The sequence below is a fragment of the Notolepis coatsorum genome, assembly GCF_963971535.1.
Source record: "Notolepis coatsorum genome assembly, chromosome: 15".
In the NCBI taxonomy this organism is placed as follows: Eukaryota; Metazoa; Chordata; class Actinopteri; order Aulopiformes; family Paralepididae; genus Notolepis; species Notolepis coatsorum.
Window position 1 is genome coordinate 36435096 of NC_140179.1, and position 21705 is coordinate 36456800.

The following is a 21705-nucleotide window of genomic DNA, read 5'->3' on the forward strand; positions in this document are numbered from 1 at the left end:
AAATGGACCCTTTCTAAGCTTTTCTGACAGCTGCTGCTCGCAATCACTTGACATCTTATCAATTCGGTCTTTCACTACATTGTTCGAGAGTGGTACTGATTTTAGTTTATCCGCCACCTGTGGGCCGCACAGTTTCTAAACCATTTTGATGCAGGCTGGTTTGATGAGCTGCTCGCCAATATTGTGCGGTTTCTTTGCTTTTGCAATTAAAAGCGAACACTCAAAGGAGGCTTCGGTAGCCTTCTGTAAATCACTGCCACCCCTGCTCCACGCTACTCTAACTCAAATCAACGGGCTTGTTCGCCTTGAGAGACTTCTTTCCTCCGAAAAAAGTCTGGATCCTTCCCAACGATTTCTGGGTGCTTAGACGCCTGATGTCTCTTCAGCTTGCTGGGCTTCAGGCTCGAGTTTGCCAACTTTTCTCCACAAATCACACACTCAGGTCGTTTGTCTGGTCCCTCAGTGAAGCCCATGGTGATGTAATTTTCACGATTGCTGTAGGTCCTAACTTTTTTTGCAGATGAGCTGCCGTCATCTCCTTTTCGTTTGTCACACATTTTCGCCTCTGGCGGCTGACTGCTGACGAGCCGAGAAAGTTAACTAGCGTGCTAGGCTAGCTACGGAAAGTGATACAGTCAACTGATTCGCGTTTTAGCGGCTACCCGGTAGCCTACTGTTAATGTCTAGATGTTTATTTATTTATCTTTATTTTTTATTGTAGTGGAGAGACTATTCATGCTTCTGATGATAAAAATATGCTAATTAAATATTTCTCTGAAAGAAAAAAATTCAAAAAAAAAAAAATACCTCAAATCATCTGTGGTCTGGCGGACCCCCTGCGCCCCCTGGCGGACCCCCAGGTTGGGAATCACTGCTCTAAGGGGCCTTTCTCACTCACCAATCGGGGTCAAATCAGCACCCCTGGGGACGGGGGGGAATGTTCTCACTCAGACGGACACACCCCTTTTGGGTGCGAAGCGGCGCTGATTCGTATTACCCCCCGCTGAACCTGGGACGCTTGAAATAGGTGGTCTCGGGTGCGGGCCAGTGGGAGCGGGGGGCGTGACACACACAACGTCGTTACTGTAATGCTTTTCATGCTTGCTTGAATTTTGGGCAGATAAAACCACACAGCAACAACTGGACAATACCCACAAAAACGATATTTATGGGCAATTTGAGAGTTCAGACCTCAACCAAAAAGAAGCGTGTGGAGCCTCACAGCTCAGTGGATGAAAACATGAAGCCACGTTACAAAGCACAGCACTTCTGGCTCGCATTAGGCCTGGCAATTTTGTTTGCCATGCTATGTCTATACATTGGTTTCTTGTTCGAATGCATTTATTTCTATTAGACCAGTGGTGCCCAACCAGTCGGCCGTGGTCGACCAGTAGATCAATGACATGCAATTATATTTGCCACGAGCGATGGGATAATTTTAGCTGCTGAACAGGCTAAGCTAACTAGCGTTAGCCGTTAGCTTAGCGTTTGCCACAATGCTATACTATTATACTGGCATATTCCATTCACGTTAGCATGTAAGCTAACAAAATCAGCGCCTATGAGACTAACTCCGCTTTTGGTGTTCAATTGTGTTGATGTTAGTTTTGTTTCATCAACAAATGAGAGGCAGAACACACAGTGAATGTATCCGTTTTGTTTATTGCACGTTCTTTGCTGAAAAATAAGTGCTACAGTGGCTATACTAGACTAGTACTAGGCGTTAGTCCTGGGAAACGCTCAAAAGCGAACTCTACAACACCATCCATTTGTGAGAAAAGGGGGTGGGTTATATTGACAAGGCTTGACAACAGAGGTTCAAATATAACTTCATATTTATTGGTTATTTGTTTTATTTTATATCAGCATCCAGTCTCCACGTGTCTTCCTGTTTACATTTTCGAGCGTGACATCATCGCCTACGGCAAGATTACAAGCTCAAAACGCAAACCGTAAACAAAACCCAGAGCGCACCAAGACTGAGTGTGTACACAAACTAGAGGGGGGAGAGGGGGGGGGGGGGAGTTCGCATCAGATCTCGGAACGGAACCGAATGGGTGAGTGAGAAAGGCCCCTAAGCCTGTGGGCCTGTGTTCTTTCACTGATTTCCAGGCACGCTTCATTGCGCAGACGCCAGTTGCTACCCAAGTTTCAAGTTTCTTTATTAGTTGTCATACAGAAGGTATTCCCAAACCAGGAGGTGATATTGCCAGTCGGGATGCTCTCTATTGTGCATGAGTAGAAGTTCTTAAGGATCTTCTGACTGACTTGGAACTTCCTCAGGCGCCTGAGGAAGTAGAGGCGTTGCCGTGCCTTCTTCACAACACTGTCAATGTGTGTGGTCCATGTCAAGTCCTCGGTTATGTGGACTCCTAGGTACTTGAAACTGTTCACTCGTCATTGGCAGAGATCAGGCCCACCACTACTGTGTCATCAGCAAATTTGATGATTGTGTTGTTGTTCCGCTGTGCCACACAGTCATGTGTGTACAGGGAGTAGAGGAGGGGGCTCAGAACACAGCCCTGGGGGCCCCCTATGTTGAGCGTGATGGATGAAGAGGTGCAGTTGCCTGCTCTTACCACCTGGGGTCTACCCGTCAGGAAGTCCAAGACCCACTGGCAGAGGTCATAGTTCAAGCCCAGGTCCTTGAGCTTGGCTATGAGTTTTGAGGGGACTATGGTATTGAATGCTGAGCTGTAGTTGATGAACAGCATTCTCACATAGTTCCCCTGCCTCTTGTCCAGGTGTGATGCTGCTGTGTGCAGCACATGGGCTATGGAGTCCTCCGTGGACCTGTTGGGGCGGTATGCAAATTACAGGGGGTCCAGGTTGATGGGGAGGGAGGAACAGATGTAGCCCTTCACTAGCTTCTCAAAGCACTTCATGGCTATGGAGGTGAGAGCTACAGGGCGGTAGTCGTTGAGGCAAGCGGGCGTAGATTTTTTGGGTACAGGGATGATGGTGGACTTCTTCAGACAGGTGGGGATGACAGCCTGTTCTAAGGACAGGTTAAATATGTCAGTGAATACCGGGGCCAGTTGGTCGGCACAGACTTTTAGGACGCGGCCGGGGATGCCGTCCGGTCCTGCTGCCTTCCTGATATTCACTTTCTTAAAGGTCCTCCTCACCTCATGTTCTGTTATTCTGAACACTGAATCTCCATCAGCAGACCCCCCCCCCCATTGTAGTGGTTTGTAGGCTGGTGTTGTTATTCACAGCCTCAAACCTCGCATAGAAGGTATTGAGATCATTTGCTAAGGAGATGTCACTGTTCAGTTTGAGGGAGGTGCCTTTGTAATCTGTCATCGTTCTGAGGCCCTGCCACATACCTCTAGAGTCAGCCTGTTCAACTTTATCCCTGTAATGCCGTTTTTACTCTATTACTGCTCTCCTGACGTTGTATCTCGCCGTCTTGTGTTCATTCATGTTGCCTGTCACAAGCCCGGCGTTGTAGGCTGAGGTGCGCACTTTCAGAGCCTCACGGACGGATTTATCTACCCAGGGTTTTTGATTTGGGTAAATTCTAATTGTGGTAGAGGGGATTGTTTCTTCTACCAGAGTACAGACAAAGTCAAGCACCGTTTCAGTGTATTCGTTAATATTGGCTGTGTTATCACGGAACACCACAAGTTCCACAGACTCTACGCTCCTTGTACAAGGAGGAGTACAGGTCTCTAGATGATGACAGATTGAGGAGTCTGTGTGACGACCAATACAGACGACTCAAGTCAGTCAGTGAGGAAGACTGGCATTATGTCAATGTGGCCACGATCACACAGCGCCTGAGCAATGTGTGGTATTTAGTTTAGTTTATTCGGATCCCCATTAGCCATTGCCACAGGCATAGGCTACTATTACTGGGGTCCACACAAATCAATACAATACAATAAAATCAATACAATGCAATTAATACAATACAATACAATAAAACAATACAATACACCTCAATAACACATACAAATATTATATAATAAAATATCTAAGTTCACCAATCACACATACCCATCTACTCAATCATGTTTCAAGGCATATATGTTCACTTAAAGCACAACAACACATCTCAATACAATATACAAATATATTAAAAATCTAAGTTCAACAATCACACATACCCATCTTCTCAATCACCCATTATGTTTACTTAACTGACAGTACCACTTTTTCTTATATGATTTTTAAGGTGTTTTTTTAAATGTCTGTCTTCAACCCTAGTGGAACTGGACCCTTTAGTATTGTGTATCGGTTCTTGACTAGTCCAATCACCCTCTCAATGTGGATCCGCACTGATGAGATTTTCCGGGCTCTCTCCACCTCCTCTGCAGACAGCTGCTTCTTGTTCCTCGTAAATGGGGGTAGAATGAGTTGTGCACCGCAAACAGATGCAAAGTCATCCTCGAGTGTGAAACCCCTGTCTGCCAGGATCTGAATCCGGGCATGTGCAGCGCAGGATTTATAAATCCACACTCCCTGACAATGTTGATATCTGAGGCTCTGCCTTCCCAGGCCTGGGACACAAATCAATCAATCAATCCGGGCCTGTGACGGTCACTGTACCCATTCTGCAATCTGTTAATAAAGTTTTCAATCAATCAATCAATCAATCAATCAATCCGGGCCTGTGACGGTCACTATACCCATTCTACAATCTGTTAATAAAGTTTTCAATCAATCAATCCGGGCCTGTGACGGTCACTGTACCCATCTGCAATCTGTTAATAAAGTTTTCAATCAATCAATCCGGGCCTGTGACGGTCACTGTACCCATTCTGCAATCTGTTAATAAAGTTTTCAATCAATCAATCAATCCGGGCCTGTGACGGTCACTGTACCCATTCTGCAATCTGTTAATAAAGTTTTCAATCAATCAATCCGGGCCTGTGACGGTCACTGTACCCATTCTGCAATCTGTTAATAAAGTTTTCAATCAATCAATCAATCCGGGCCTGTGACGGTCACTGTACCCATTCTGCAATCTGTTAATAAAGTTTTAAATCAATCAATCAATCCGGGCCTGTGACAGACACTGTACCCATTCTGCAATCTGTTAATAAAGTTTTCAATCAATCAATCAATCAATCCGGGCCTGTGACGGTCACTGTACCCATTCTACAATCTGTTAATAAAGTTTTCAATCAATCAATCAATCCGGGCCTGTGACGGTCACTGTACCCATTCTGCAATCTGTTAATAAAGTTTTCAATCAATCAATTAATCAATCAATCCGGGCCTGTGACGGTCACTGTACCCATTCTGTTACTGTTAATAAAGTTTTCAATCAATCAATCAATCAATCCGGGCCTGTGACGGACACTGTACCCATTCTGCAATCTGTTAATAAAGTTTTCAATCAATCTGGGCCTGTGACGGACACTGTACCCATTCTGCCATCTGTTAATACAGTTTTCAATCAATCAATCAATCAATCCGGGCCTGTGACGGTCACTGTACCAATTCTGCAATCTGTTAATACAGTTTTCAATCAATCAATCAATCCCATTCTACAATCTGTTAATAAAGTTTTCAATCAATCAATCAATCCCGCAGTGCAATACTCCAATTCAGCCATTGGGTGGGACGGTCACGTGACCCAAATCCGGGCCTGTGAAGGTCACGTATACCCATTCTGCAATTTGTTAATAAAGTTTTCAATCAATCAATCAATCAATCCCGCAGTGCAATACTCCAATTCAGCCATTGGGTGGGACGGTCACGTGACCCAGATCAGCCAATGCCCGCAGTGCAATACTCCAATTCAGCCATTGGGTGGGACGGTCACGTGACCCAAATCAGCCAATGGAAGCGAGGGTCCTTAACGCCCCGAGCACACTGCTCACGAACGGCCGGACGGGCGGCTGCCTCTTCACTTCCGCTCCCATGTTAACGGACGATAGTAGGCACTAGGCACACTGGCCGCGAGCGGGAGCGCGCCTCGCGAACGGCTCGCGAGCGGCAAGCTATTTTTTCGCCTCGATCCTATTTGAGGCGGCGCGCCACGCGCATTGTCACAGAAATACAATTGAATATCTGCAATATTACCACAGATATAGATGTTGTTCAACCAGCTGTGTCTGTATCTGCAAATAAACGCCCAACCCCCCCTGTCTGTATGTTTGTTTATACCTATAACCAGGCATGCGTTGTTCATGGGACGGGGTCCCACGGTGTGGGACCTCACTCGCTATTTGCATATCAATAGCTCCGGTCGTCAGGTGTGTTAAATACGTTCTCAGACACATTCACACCTAACCTTGTTGTGAAGACGTGTTACATTCCATTCATAGAGGCAATTAGGCACTGTCTTTAGTCTGTGCCCAAGCGAGGGGACATTAAATGCGCATTCGCGGGAGCGCGCGCACGCGCAGGGAGCGCGCGTGCACATGGTGCGTGTCACCCCAGATGATTTCAATAACGCACCACTGCCTATAACTATTACAATGTTGCATAATAATAATAATAATAATAATAATAATAATAATAATAATAATAATAATAATAATAATAATAATAATAACAGCAGGATATAGCAGTCATTAAGTCAATCCACCTTGTCACCTATAATGACAAACGTTTTATTTGTTTCCTGACAGCTAATTATGATTGAACAGCAACCAGTAGGCTTATATCATTGTATATTTTATTAACAGATTGCAGAATGGGTATACACTACAGTACAGCTCTTTCTTTCTCTCTTTCTCTCTCGTTTTCTCTCTATCTTTCAATAGATGTTGTTCAGCCAGCTAATGTGTCTATCTTTCCCAATGCAAATAAACAATATTACTATAGTTAGTACCCTGTCTGTTTGTTTGTCTATCTGTCACTTGCCTGTCTGTCTGGCTGTCTGTCTGTTTGTTTGTTTGTTTGTTTGTTTGTCTATCTGTCTATATCTGGTTGCCTGTCTGTGCGACAGAGACAGATAGAGAGGGGGGGAAGAGGGGGGGAGATAGAGAGAGGGAGAGAGAGAGCGAGAGGGAGAGAGAGAGAGAGGGAGAGAGAGAGAGCTCTTGCTGCTGCTGGGGCTCCACGCTGCTCTTTCAGGAGTACAGTCACACTGATCATCATTCTAAAATGACTGACTTTGCATATAGACTAGGCATTTACAGCTGTCCCAATGTAATGTGCCTTCCTCGGTGCGCTTCCGCACGCTCAAGTCGTAGGTCCAGTGTGCCAGTGTTGCAGTGCTGCAGTGACCAGGCGCGCGATCTCACGAGGGAGCCGCGCGTGAAATTCATTCGTGAGCAGTGTGCTCGGGGCGTAACGTGTGGGTCCTGAGAGTGTGGGTGCTGTCGTTCTGCAGCTAGATACTATTTTCAGATTGCCAGAGCAACGAGAAGCATGCAGCTGCAGAGCCGCAGAGCCAGCGGCGCTCTCAGGGCCGCGCTCTGACGTCCGCGCTGTGAGGGCCGCTCAGCAGCGCCACCCCACCTAATGGCTGAATTGGAGTATTGCACTGTGCGGGCACAGCTGTGTGAGATCCGCGCGAGGCCAGAGGATGTACATACTGTTACTGTATGAGTAAATTAACTATACTTTTGATCACACAATATCTTGAATGAATGCGTTTATTATTTATTTCGAACATAAATTGAAAATAAATAATAATAAAAAACAAGTAATAAAATTAAAAAACAAACAAGCAGGAGTAGGAGGATGAAGTGTAAATGTATGTATTCCTACCCCCTTGATTGATTGATTGATTGATTGAAAACTTTATTAACAGATTGCAGAATGGGTACAATACAGTACGGCTCAATACACACAATTGTTAAGGGGATGCAGACCAGAGAAAGACTTTCGTCTTGCTTACATCAGGGTCCCCCATTTTCAATTAATCATAACATAATATAATGACATACACATACATGACATACAGATAGACAGTATTCAGTATACCTTCACACTCTATTATCTTATGCAACTCATATTCACTCCACAAACTGAAATATACATACATTGTTGAATGAACAGCCTGTTTCTTGAAGTTAGACTCTCCTCTAAATGTAACCGTTTGTCGTAGAGACTTGCGGATTGTACCATTGTACTCAGTAGGGATATCCTCTTTCATTGGTCTATATTGACCACGTCCTTAGGCCGCGCCCCCTTTTTGTATCTTTTGAACCGTTTGTCATAGAGACAATACAGACCCTCTCCCGTTGGCCGGAGGTGCACAGGCATCACCCACACTTTCACAATTTCCCCGTGCGGAATTGTCTATTTTTTGTCTATTTGTCTAATTGTCTATTTTTTTTTATTTAAATTTTTTAATTAAAAACGAAGGTTCGAACGTCTGTTCGAAGAACCCTGGCGAAGTTTGAATCCCAAAAACAGGCTTCGGGGACAGCCTTACAAAACATATTATTTATATTATCACATGTTCTGTTGTGATGTCACTGTATGATGTCATAATAGAACATTCTAGAACATTTGTGATGTCATAATAGAACATTCTAGAACATTTGTGATGTCACAGTATGATGTCATAATCAAACATTCTAGAACATTTGTGATGTCACACTATGATGTCATAATAGAACATTCTAGAACATTTGTGATGTCACAGTATGATGTCATAATAGAACATTCTAGAACATTTGTGATGTCACAGTATGATGTCATAATCAAACATTGTAGAACATTTGTGATGTCACACTATGATGTCATAATAGAACATTCTAGAACATTTGTGATGTTGGAAGAGAATTGCATGTCTGATTGAAATGATATCAAACCGGCGTTTGGCGGAATAATTCAGCGATTTCATTTCACGTGCCACAGGATTTCTGCTTCTTGCGACAAGTGGACTAGTATGGACTACTATAGGGTTATCTTTCTTTTTCTCTTAGGTTTATATTCCTATGGGTTTATCCCGTGTGTGTCCTCACACAGTCAACATCAAGAACCGGACACTCCAGACTGGCGAACGACTTTAAAAACCATTCGCAATGGAATTCACAAGATTGACACATATCTAAATGTTGCACTGGATTTATTTGGTGGATCTGATGGGCTATGCCATTATACATGCAGTGATGGTTACAAGCCAGCGCCTCGTCCTGGTTACAGGCCACCCCCACCCAACGGATGTGGGTCTCCACTGTTTGGATTTCAGTTTGATGTAGGCATCCCGTCCATGACTAGATGTTGTAACCAGCATGACCGTTGCTATGACACCTGTGGTCGTGAGAAACACGACTGTGACGAGCAGTTCCAAGAATGCCTAGAGACCATCTGCAGGAACGTGCAAAAGACTCTGGGATTGGCCCATAGTGTCCAAGCATGTGAGTCAGCTGTGACCTTGCTGTTTGACGCCGTCATGCATATGGGATGTAAACCCTACCTGGACAGCCAACGAGACTCCTGTATCTGTCACTATGAAGAGAAGAAAGAACTATGAACCTCTAGCACAAACAGAACTGTGACACAGACAAGGCAGAAGACACCGACGGCGACGAGGCAGAAGACACTGGACGAGGCAGAAGACACTGGACGAGGCAGAAGACACTGGACGAGGCAGAAGACACCGACGAGGCAGAAGACACTGGACGAGGCAGAAGACACTGGACGAGGCAGAAGACACTGGACGAGGCAGAAGACACTGGACGAGGCAGAAGACACCGACGAGGCAGAAGACACTGGACGAGGCAGAAGACACCGGACGAGGCAGAAGACACCGACGAGGCAGAAGACACTGGACGAGGCAGAAGACACCGGACGAGGCAGAAGACACCGGACGAGGCAGAAGACACCGACAAGGCAGAAGACACTGGACGAGGCAGAAGACACTGGACGAGGCAGAAGACACCGACGAGGCAGAAGACACTGGACGAGGCAGAAGACACCGATGAGGCAGAAGACACCGACGAGGCAGAAGACACCGACAAGGCAGAAGACACTGGATGAGGCAGAAGACACTGGACGAGGCAGAAGACACTGGACGAGGCAGAAGACACCGGACGAGGCAGAAGACACCGACAAGGCAGAAGACACTGGACGAGGCAGAAGACACTGGACGAGGCAGAAGACACCGACGAGGCAGAAGACACTGGACGAGGCAGAAGACACCGATGAGGCAGAAGACACCAACGAGGCAGAAGACAATGGACGAGGCAGAAGACAACGGACGAGGCAGAAGACACTGGACGAGGCAGAAGACACCGACGAGGCAGAAGACACCGACGAGGCAGAAGACAATGGACGAGGCAGAAGACAACGGACGAGGCAGAAGACAACGGACGAGGCAGAAGACAATGGACGAGGCAGAAGACAACGGACGAGGCAGAAGACAATGCAAAAATTACACCCGCTGCCAACTTGTTTTTGAACGGGGTTTCCAGGGGCGTCCCAAGAAAATTGGGAATAGTCAAATGTGTTACAATTTAAGATAATATAAGATATTCCTTTATTGATCCACTTGGGGAAATTGGAGTTCACTAGATGTTAATCCAATGAGAGAATATACAGCAGGGGTGCCCAAACCTTTTGACATGGAGGGCAAAGGGCCAAAAGGTAACACCAGTAGTTGGTCACGGGCCAAATAATAATAGTATTTTAATAAATGTAACAGTATTTTAGGTATAATACTGTGTTTGCACCTTGTAATAGTCAGGTTAGTTTAAAAATCCCTTCTCACATAGTTAAATTGCATCAAAATAGACCAAAATAAAATATATAATCATTTTCTGGAACCTTGTGGAGATGATGGTGTGGAGGGATGAATTTGGCTTACGGGTCCGTCCTACTATGGGCAAAACCGATACAGTATGAATGACTATTGTGATGTTTTCACTCTCCGACGTTATCTTCTCAACTATGATGTGAAGCAGGGTGTCGCTGAAAAAGAGCATTTGTGCTGTATCTGTATGTCGTGTATGTCATATGTTATGATTAATTGAAAATGGGGGACCCTGATGTAAACAAGACGAAAGTCTTTCTCTGGTCTGCATCCCCTTAACAATTGTATGTATTGAGCTGTACTGTGCTGTACCCATTCTGCAATCTGTTAATAAAGTTTTCAATCAATCAATCAATCAATCAATCAATCAATCAATCAATCACAGTATGTCATAATCAAACATTCTAGAACATTTGTGTATTCAACAATTCTCTCAGAAGATCTCATTGTGCATCTTGAAACAGTACTGAACAAATAGACTAAACAACATAGATTGAAGCCTGCATTTCTCAACCAAGGTGCCTTGCCTACCAGTTTGCTGTGGAAAGAGACAATACAGACCCTCTCTCCTGTTGGCCAGCTGTGCACAGGCATCACCCACACTTTCACAATTTCCCTGCGTGGAATTGTCTAGTTTTTTTTTATTATTATTTATTTTCAATTTATGTTCGAAATAAATAAACGCATTCATTCAAGATATCTGGCCTCGCGCGGATCTCACAGCGGTGCCCGCACAGTGCAATACTCCAATTCAGCCATGCTGACTGCTGAGCGTCACAGCGCCGCTGGCTCTGCGGCTCTGCAGCTGCATGCTATTATTGAGAGCAACCGAGTTGGAAGCAGGGAGCCGAGTTCAGCACGGGGAGGTGAGAGACTTTAGACTGCAACTAGTTAATAATACAGTCTGCAAAATACGATTTCAATTTAATATGAAGTATGTCGACAGCCGCTGTTAGGCACAAACACGAACGTGGCTGATTATTAGCTAACTGTGTCGCTAGTTAACGCGGAAGGGTTTTGCTAAGAGGCTAATGTTGCTAGTTTGCTCGCGGTCAGCTGCTCGGCGGGCGGGACAGAGAGCGCCACGTTTGAAAACAAAGCAGAGCAGTTCGCGTGTGTTTACAGCATTTTGATTCACCTATTGATTGATTGATTGAAAAGTTTTATTAACAGATTGCAGAATGGGTACAATGCAGTACGGCTCAATACACTTGTTTACATCAGGGTTAGCAATGTACAGTTTCTTCGTCAAATGTATATACTCTCTTTCTTGGACTCTTTTTGTATCACAAACAGTACTGTAGTTGTAAATCTGCTATGTCATAAATGTATAGATGTAGCAGTAATGTCTATCTGTAATGTATAGATGAATTGAAAACGGGCGACCCTGATGTAAACAAGACGATAGTATTTCTCTGGTCTGCATCCCCTTAACAATTGTGTGTATTGAGCTGTACTGTACCCATTCTGCAATCTGTTAATAAAGTTCAAGATCAATCAAAGTCCCCCATTTTCAATTACTCATAAAGTTTGAAGCTGCTCTAGTCCACAGACATTGCATTGGGAGGGATGTTATAGTAACGTTAAGTTACTCAAACATTCCGTTACTAGTAGAGCCGCTCCAGACTTTATACCCGATGATGTCACAAGTTTGAGTCTTCTCTGGTTTCTGGCTTTGGGAGAGAGTAGCTCATGTTCACACATTTTTATTGAACTGTTTTAGGCCATGGAAATTAACATACCAGTGTACTTCAACAACTACTTCAACCGAATCAGGGACACCCATGCATACCCAACTAGGCGTAGCTCAACTGACTTTGTGCCAGTCAGATTCGGGAGTTGTATGGGGATTGGGAAGGAGTCATTTTTGTATTCAGCAGCTGTCTATTGGAACAGTCTGCTCAGTGACCTGAACGCGTGAATATTAAAGGCAACCAACTTGTGTTCAGCCTTTCGTTCAGCGTTTCTCTGATTGGCCACACGACCAATCAATCAATCCACTAGCACACGCCCTTGCGGCAAGAGAGACGCGGCAGGAGCGCTGGTCGAACCAGCGGTGTTCTGTTGTGTGACTGTACTACAGCGGTGTTCTGTTGTGTGACTGTACTAAACTCTTCCACCACATGACCGACATTTGACATACAGTACACCTCCTATCTATGTTGGGATTATGTTTGGTCATGACAAAACAATAAAAATCGCTACTGTTAGTAATGCTGCCACCACCCACTTCAATGACAGAGCTCTCATATTTGCGAATGCATAAACTATATCTTAAATTATGGCGATGTGTCTAATATGGCTGTCGCGAAGTCATTGATAAGCGACAGCCATATTAGACACATAGCCATAATTTAAGATATAGTTTATGCATTCGCAAAATATGAGAGCGCGCCGCTGTCATTGAAGGGCTTCCTACAACAGAGCACCGCCACTGCTGCTGCTGAAGCTGTATCAAGCCGGCGGGGCGGCGCACGGAAGCCGGGGATAAACCACTGCGTCGCCCCGCTGGCGCTTCAGGCTCAGCAGCCTCCACGGGCGAAATAACATATAACGTTACAGTTCCACACTGATGTACAGTGAGTGTCTAATATGGCTGTCGCGAAGTCATGCCTCTCCCTCTGAAAGCCCATCCACACTGTGTATCATAGAGACATAGTGCACTGGGTTTTATCACTGGAGATATATATTTGCGCCATCTGACAATATCATAATGATGTGTTTTCTATATTATATCCACAATCATTCATCTAAAAAATTGTATGGGCTTTGATTAAACATGTAACCTACACCTACTGTAACTTACTGTACCTCTGCTTCCTACAGCACAGCAGGTAATGGCGTTAATCAATGGAACGCGAAACATAATAACGTTACGCTTTCTAGTTCAGCGCATTTCATAACTGTATGGGCTTTGTTTATACACGAGTGAATCTGGTAGTTGGTTGTTAAAAACGCGAAATATAACGTTACGCTTTCTAGTTCAGCGCATTTCATAACTGTATGGGCTTTGTTTATACACGAGTGAAACAGCAGCCCAACACAAGTGCGTTGGAACAGCAGCCCATGGTACACAAGTTGGTTGCCCGCGCTGCCGCTCGCTTGCGCTCCTTGGATTTCATTTGGGACGTGGGACGACTGCGCTTGCCTGGGCGGGGGGGGGGGGCGCGGCGGCCAGGCGGCCAATCAGAGAAAAGCCGAACACAAGTTGGTTGCCTTTAATATTCACGCGACCTGAACATCGTAGTCAATGCTGTTAGATTCAAGTCCAGCCTGAAGACATGGCTCAAAAGGGACTATAATTAACCTAGACTAGACACTCAGCAAAAAGGCACCCTTGCATGTTTATGAGTCTGTTATGTATATAAATGGTAAATGGTATATGTGATGTCATGTCTGTATGATGCATGTCTAAGCATCTCATTCCCCTACAAGGACCACAATGGAAATAAGCTCTGAGCTTTTTTGTGTTCATCCTTGGCAGTATCTCCTGACTGTGCATTCATTCTGTCACATGTTATTTTTATATTGTCAAATAAAGTCAGTCATTCATTCTGGAATTCTTAATCTGCACGTTGTTTCCCTTTTTAACCCGGTTCAAGTTTTGTTTTATTTGTCACATATAAGGTACTTCATAGTGAAATGCTTGGTTCTGTGTATGACCCTCCTTCATACAGTAAAAGTATAAGGACCAAACACTACACAAAATATACAGCTATTTCACCCTTGGCTCATATTCATTAGTGTTTATTGACTGCTATAACACTTCTTGTAGTTTGTGGATAACACATGGAAAATACTCGCATGCAGCTAATGACTTTAGTGAGATATCTGGTTTTGTTCATGCTGATTGTCCAGTGTATGGAAAGTGCTTCAGAAACGGACAAGAGATGCTTGATGTCAAGTGCAGTGTGTTTGCAATTAGGCACACAGTCGCATATCTTTGCCTCTGCGTATCCACAACAGAGACTCAGCTGGGGGCGTTGCTGCCCCCTAGTACTAGAGTAATCACTTGAGATGGGTTCAGGCAGGGACTCATCTAGTTGGGCTGCCAGGCGGTTGTGATTTCTAGGGGACTCACACAAGGCCACCATGGTAACGCTGAAAACATAAGACACAACTTGCATATCGAGAGAGTGCATGCATTGTGTCCTCGGACAGACTTACTGACTTTCTCTTGGAGGTTGACGTGAAGTCTAGCTAATATTTCATATCTGTGGATGGAGACAACCATATTTTGTTGACTATCTTTTTTTGTTTGCCGTTTTTTCAGACGAGGACGTATGCAACTATGTCTACTGTTGTGGAAAATAGTTTTATCAAGTCCGGTGAGCATAAGAGAAATTGAGATCCAGTCAAGGGGTAGCAAAGAAAATTGTTTTATTCGATTCAAATCGGAGAGTGGTACACTACAATGTACAGACAATCTGAGAAATGAGCCCAGAGTGAGCTTTATAGAAACAAGGTTTTGTGTAGAAGAAACTGATAAGCTGCACCTGCAATAACAGGACTTGGAGTCTGTAGTAAACTGTTATAAGAAGATTGGTTCATTTACCGTACCCCTTTTCTCCACTGAGGAGGTTGAGAGATGAACCCCTCTGCATCCTTGCTGGGGGGTCCCACCGAGTCAATGGGGCCGGGGGGGTCCGAGAATGAACTGCAGACGATGCTGATCGACGCGAGGATGAGGTGTGAGCACCACAAGACCAACTACCAGACCATCAAGGAGCAACACACCAGGTACTAAATAATAGCTCTCTCTTTCTTTCTCTCTCTCTCTCTCTCTCTCTCTCTCTCTCTCTCTCTCTCTCATGTTGTCCATTAATCGGATCGTAAATTTAATCAACAAATCTGTTAGATTGGGTTCCCCTGATTATTGTGTTCTTGCAGATTAATGCAGTCATGCTGAAGGACCTCCTCAAACCTAGTGGTTATTAAAGACCAAAGCATATCTTGTGAATATTACAGTGATGTAATATTCACAAAATAAAGTATTATATTTATATAAAATAGTTTATAATAAAACACAAGATTACTTGTGCCCTAATAAGGATAAGTGCTCAATGAAGAAACCCAATCCCCCTAACAAACATCTATGCTATAGTGGTCAAATAAAAAGGTCATCGTGTGTGTGTGTGGTAGGATTCACATCTGGTTCAGGATATGAACCCAGTTTAGGATAAGCCGGTGTAGGGGTATGGAATAGTACAGGGGTTCTCAAACTTTTTTATACCTCCACCCTATTTTATTTAGGATTTTTTTGGTGACCCCACACTTATGTATCGCGTAATAATTTCAACGTTGAAATAAGGAATATCAAAATAAATGCACACGTTGTTGAACTTGATCATGCATATTTATTATAAAATGAAAGGGAGTAGGATAATGAAGCTGGTTTAGGGTAAGATGTGTAGGGGTAGGGAGTAGGATATGAACCTGGTTTAGGGTAAGGTGTGTGGGTTCAGGAGGCAATGGTTAAAATGTGAGCTCCAGGTATTGACAATGTTGATGCTATAGTATATACCCTACCACAGCGGTTCTCAAACTACGGGTCGCGACCCAAAGTGGGGTCGCGGGTAGGTAACAACCCATTGGCAAAAAAAAATAACTCAGATCGAGTTTTCCACCCGGCAGCTGTGTGTATTTGCCATGTCTCGCCCCTTCATCAATGGAGGCCGACACACGTATTCCAATACACATCTCACTACACCCTGCGCATTTATAATCACGGGAGGGGGGTCTGGTCTTTTGTGTGTAACCTGGATAGGTTTGTTGTCAGAAGCGTTGCTGGTTGGCCGAATGGCCGCGATGAAATGGGCTCTGCCTCTGCGCATAACCAGCTACTATACCACACTGAAGTGAGGTGGCAGAGTATTAGCCTTTGTTAACTCGGAGAAGAAGCGCAGATTTTCCTTGCAGACAAAAACAACACATTGACAGAGAAATGTGCTGATAATGAGCTCGAAACTCCGTTAGTGGCACTCCAGGATAATCAGCGGAGATTTGGGGGTATTTACTCAGCTTGATGGCTTTTTGTAGGAACAGAATGCAGGAAGCGCTCAATGATCTTTCGTGCGACGAGCTACTGAAAGTCAAGTTCACTGGACAGGTCCTTGCAAAGTTCTGGATATCAGTCCGGAACGAGTACCCAGTGTTGTGTATTAATGCTGCGCTGATAAAGCTTGTCCCCTTCGCATCAACATACCTCTGTGAGGGCGGATTTTCAGAGTAGAAGCGGATCTCTGCCAAAGAGCACATGAATGTATTTTCTTCATGTTCTGGCAACATATTTTGGCTAAATATGCCTCGTTTTATAAATGTGTATACAGAAACAATTCCATTGCTTTTGTTGATAATATTCATTCATTTCATTGATAACATAGTGCTGTAATTTCATTTTCTAAACAATGTGTGCTTTTATTTTGATATTCCTTATTTCCACGTTGAAATTACACGATACATTAACACTTTAATCGCCGATGACATGTTTTTTTTTTTTGATCCACTTTTTCTCCCATTTTTCTATATTTTCTCCCATCCCAATTTCGTATCATCCAATTCAACCCTCCCCTGTCACGAACGCTGTTTCTTGCCTCCCACAAGCCGGCTGCAATGTGGACTAAGTCATACATAGCACAAGTCCCCTCCGGTACTTGAGGTAACAGCAGTCGCATCTTTTCACCTGCGCAGCTCGATCTCTCAGTGTCGAGGAGTAACGCGTGGGAGGCTCACGCTGCCCCCGACACTTCCTGATTCTACTGCGCAGGCGCACCAACCGACTTGTAGGAGTCGCTTGTTCACAACGTTCGATCCCCACCCTTCAGTTTTCCCTCCCCGTAATACGGCCAATGTGTATTACTGCGGACGACCAGCTAAACTGAAAACAATGTGGAGAGCTGGATTCGAACACGCGAATCCTAGCGTCTCCACACTGGTGGCGAGTGCCTTGCCCACTACACCACCTAGCCGCCCTGCCGATGACATGTTTAGACGTCATTCCTAGCCATGCTCATTCTGCCGAAGACGCCGTAACTCGTCTTTGATATCAATAATTCAAAAATCTGTGATCGAAATCATATTTCTCCTCCGGAGCCATGAGATGTACTGGTGAGCTCCACTCAACTGTCTAACGGTTCAAGAGCGCCATCCGGTGGCAGATCGGCCAAGAGGGAGGGGCGCGCCAAACAGGAAGTGCTCATCCATAATCCGTCCGGGCACTCGCGATCGGTAGCCGGACCCCATCTCAATACACTGGATAATCAATCGCTCGCCCTAACTCAATAAACAACGTTATTTGGACGTGTATATAGTATTATACAACCTGGAAATGGTTCATCAGGATCAACATCCCATAATCGAAAACTGTCTACTCCACGCTCATCCCCCAACGGCGCGAGGAACATACGGTAAGATCCAGCGTTATTTTCTAACGTATTCCATATAAACTGCTCTGATGACCATATGACCCACACTAGACGAATGGTATAACGTTGCCCACGGAATTATAAACGCCCCCTCGCCCATCCGGTCAATATCAGATGATACGTAGTAACTTCTAGAACAACGTCCAGTTGAAATTTTTCATCTGGCAACGATCGCTACCAAACTGTATTTGATCATCAATATAATGCATTTGGAGCTATAAATCAAGTTCTGGAGAAAGCTGCAGAAAACGATAAAAACATACTTATACTTTAGACCATATTTTAGTATGAATATGTGAATGAAAAAGTATATCGTTGCTACACCCTGAACAATGGATATAGGACATTGAATGGGCCATAATAATGGCAATTTAGCAATAGAATTTAAAAAGTTATAGCCCTGCAAAGAAGGGGAACTTCTCCATAGACAAATAGAGCTGGCTAGGGATGGTAAATTGTGAATTTGAACCATGGCGATCAAAGTGTTAAGTGTGGGGTCGCCAAAAAAATATCCTAAATAAAATGGGGTCGTGGTATAAAAAAGTTTGAGAACCCCTGCCCTACCACATGGCCCCCAATGACCACCACAACCCAATGTTTTTAGATAGATGGATGCTACATACATACATACCCTGCCACATGGCCCCTAATGGCCACCACAACCCAACATGTAGATAGATAGATGCTACATACCCTGCCACATGGCGCCTAATGGTCTGCGATATGAGGTAGCGTCGTGAGCAATGTGTGTGTGGACAAGAGGAGGGTTGCTAGGGTAACGTTTACTGTAGGGAGGGGCTTTAGACCCATGTTTTTTTTTTGCTTCGAAAAGCGGGACATCATCTCAATATGCGGGACAAATGGCTGTGCAGTACAACCAAAAGCGGGACACCTGGTCACTGCCCCCGCTACTGTCTGATCTACGGTGCGCTCCTCCTCCTCCCAGGCAGCAGGATGAGTTCACGCAGGTGCAGGGGGAGCTGAGGCGTCAGCTGAGTGACAAGCAGAGCCACGGGGAGAAGGTGCAGCTGCTGTTCGCCCAGCTGCGAGGAGAGCTGATGGACAAGACCAGGGATCTGGAGGAGCTGCGACTGCAGGTAACCATTCATGGAGGAGATGGGGGGCGGGGCTTATCTCAGTCTCCCAGCAAAACCATTGTGTAACAGATCCCCGTATATTGAAGTAGCTATGGCCCTCATACGGGTCCATTAAACCTGGTTGTTTAGCGTATTTCTTCTCTTGAACTGAACTGTAAAAAAAAATAACTGACAGCGATAAAACACTGTTGCCTCGCAACACGGCGACATGGATTTAAATAAATTAAAGTCACATACACATACATAGGCTTCTATCAATTCTAATAATAAAAGTCCTGGATATTCCTAAACATTAATTGACATAGATCTCTATAAAACCATCCAACACATTGAAACTAGTAACATCACAAATATTAAGCAGGTAAATACTCTTTAATAATAATTAATAAACCTTTCATGGGGTTATTTACACATTGTATTGCATTATGTCCAATGTAAAAAAAAAAAAAGAAAAAAAAAAACCACCAACCAAATTCCACTTTATTTACTTTTTTTTTTTTTTTTTTTTTTTTTTAACTTTGACCAGTCAGCTGGTTCTTTTCGCGTTTATCGCTTTTTCTGGTCAAGTATGACCGACAGAAACAGGTTGAATGGGGGTATAGATGGGGGGAAAGACACTCTGAGAAAATACGGCTAGTCCGGGAGTCGAACTCGCTACCCCAGATCCGTGACACGCACGGTTGTCCCCGACGCCGAAATAGCGTTCGAGGTATGCGGTGAGCTACTGGAGCTCCCCTTATTTACCTTTTTTTTTACTTTGATATAACACAACATCATGAGATATTACTTTATTGATCCCCTTGGGGGAAATCCGGGCAGCATTGGGAGAGGGGAGGTACAGGTATGGGCAGGGTATTAGTAGAAAGAGATAAATATAGGCCATCAATTTGATCTGAATATTAAAAATATGAGGAAAAAACTGTGTAAACTATTTAATTAACTCTGTTTATTTTTGTTCATATTTTATATTCAGAGTTAATTATATTATATAGTTTACACAGTTTTTCCTCATATTTTATACCTTGTGTACACTGCACCTTGTGTATACTCTTACTCATAGTGTGTGTATATATATATATATATATATATATATATATATATATATATATATATTCAGATTCAATTATTTATTGCCTCCATTTATTGCAACATATAATATAACCGATTTGTGCACCTTTTGTTTAAACAGTTTATTTTTCTCATATTTTATATTCAGTTTAAACAAAGGTGCACAAATCGGTTATATTATACGCTGCAATAAATGGAGGCAATAAAGAATTGAATCTGAATATATATATATACACACACACACTTTTTTTTTTTGATTTTTGATCCACTTTTTCTCCCATTTTCTATATTTTCTCCCATCCCAATTTCGTATCATCCAATTCAACCCTCCCCTGTCACGGACGCTGTTTCTTGCCTCCCACAAGCCGGCTGCAATGTGGACTAAGTCATACATAGCACAAGTCCCCTCCGGTACTTGAGGTAACAGCAGTCGCATCTTTTCACCTGCACAGCTCGATCTCTCAGTGGCGAGGAGTAACGCGTGTGAGGCTCACGCTGCCCCCGACACTTCCTGATTCTACTGCGCAGGCGCACCAACCGACCTGTAGGAGTCGCTGTCCACAACGCCCGATCCCCACCCATCAGTTTCCCACCCCCTAATACGGCCAATGTGTATTAGTACGGACGACCAGCTAAACTGAAAGCAAATGTGGAGCGCTGGGCTCGAACCGACGAGCCCAGCGTCTCCAGCATTTCGTGGCGAGTGCCTTGCCCACTACGCCACGTAGCCGCCCATATATACACACACACTATGAGTAAGAGTATACACAAGGTGCAGTGTACACAAGGTGCCCTAACTGGCATGATGTACAGTGCTGGCAAACGGCCATCTGCAGTTGTACAGCGGTACAGAGGTTAACGCTGTCAGTATTCTCTGTGTGTCTGTGTGTGTTGTGTCTGTTTGTGTGTGTCTGTTGTGTCTGTGTCTGGTGTCTGTGTCTGGTATCTGTGTGTGTGTCTCTGTCTGGTGTCTGTCTGTGTCTGGTGTGTGTGTCTGGTGTCTGTCTGTGTGTGGTCCAGGTCATGACCCCTCAGCGTCTGGAGCTGCTGAGGGCCCAGGTGCAGCAGGAGATGGAGGCGCCGGTCAGAGAACGCTTCAACAAGCTGGAGGAGGTCAGACTCCTGGTTCTGTGTCTCAACGTCTGCTACTGTTCAGCACTCCAGCTGCTGCCTACAGTGTGTGCTGTATATTCCGTATATATTGTCACAAACGGGTCAATTGTGACAAATAGGGAGTCCACACGTGAAAGCAATTTAACAATATCCTTTATTTAATCCTATATAACAAACAATAATTAATTTAAACAATGAATCAGTGATGAATGCAATGTGTGGATGAGTGATTAGTGTGGTGCGGTGTGGTGTAAGTAGGAATAGTATAGTTCACAAAGGGTGTTGGATAACCTGTTCATGGAGATGGAGAATCAGACAGAGGGAGTTAGGGCGC

At 44.3% G+C, this 21705-nt stretch overlaps 2 protein-coding genes across 3 annotated transcripts in view; both read left to right on the forward strand.

Moving 5' to 3' along the window:
• Positions 1 to 8704: 8704 nt before the first annotated feature.
• LOC311241413 (group XIIA secretory phospholipase A2-like) lies at positions 8705 to 9420 on the forward strand. Its single transcript, XM_084330230.1, has one exon. The coding sequence runs from the start codon at positions 8804 to 8806 to the stop codon at positions 9389 to 9391; it is 588 nt and encodes a 195-aa protein (XP_084186356.1). The 5' UTR covers positions 8705 to 8803; the 3' UTR covers positions 9392 to 9420.
• A 2081-nt stretch (positions 9421 to 11501) lies between these two features.
• cep83 (centrosomal protein 83) overlaps positions 11502 to 21705 on the forward strand; it is a 37722-nt gene continuing 27518 nt past the window's right edge. Inside the window, exons 1-4 of one of the 2 annotated variants that reach the window (XM_084331179.1) lie at positions 11502 to 11535; positions 15250 to 15409; positions 19040 to 19190; positions 21279 to 21371. In XM_084331179.1, coding sequence (XP_084187305.1) covers positions 15258 to 15409; positions 19040 to 19190; positions 21279 to 21371 — 396 coding nt within the window. In that variant the 5' untranslated portion in view covers positions 11502 to 11535; positions 15250 to 15257. Of the gene's footprint in view, positions 11536 to 14944; positions 14998 to 15249; positions 15410 to 19039; positions 19191 to 21278; positions 21372 to 21705 lie in introns of those variants that run through there. The other variant, XM_084331180.1, reaches the window with a different exon arrangement.

Bases quoted from the DNA above. Each gene is read 5' to 3' on its own strand.
- LOC311241413 (XM_084330230.1), top strand. From the start codon at position 8,804: ATGGACTACTATAGGGTTATCTTTCTTTTTCTCTTAGGTTTATATTCC.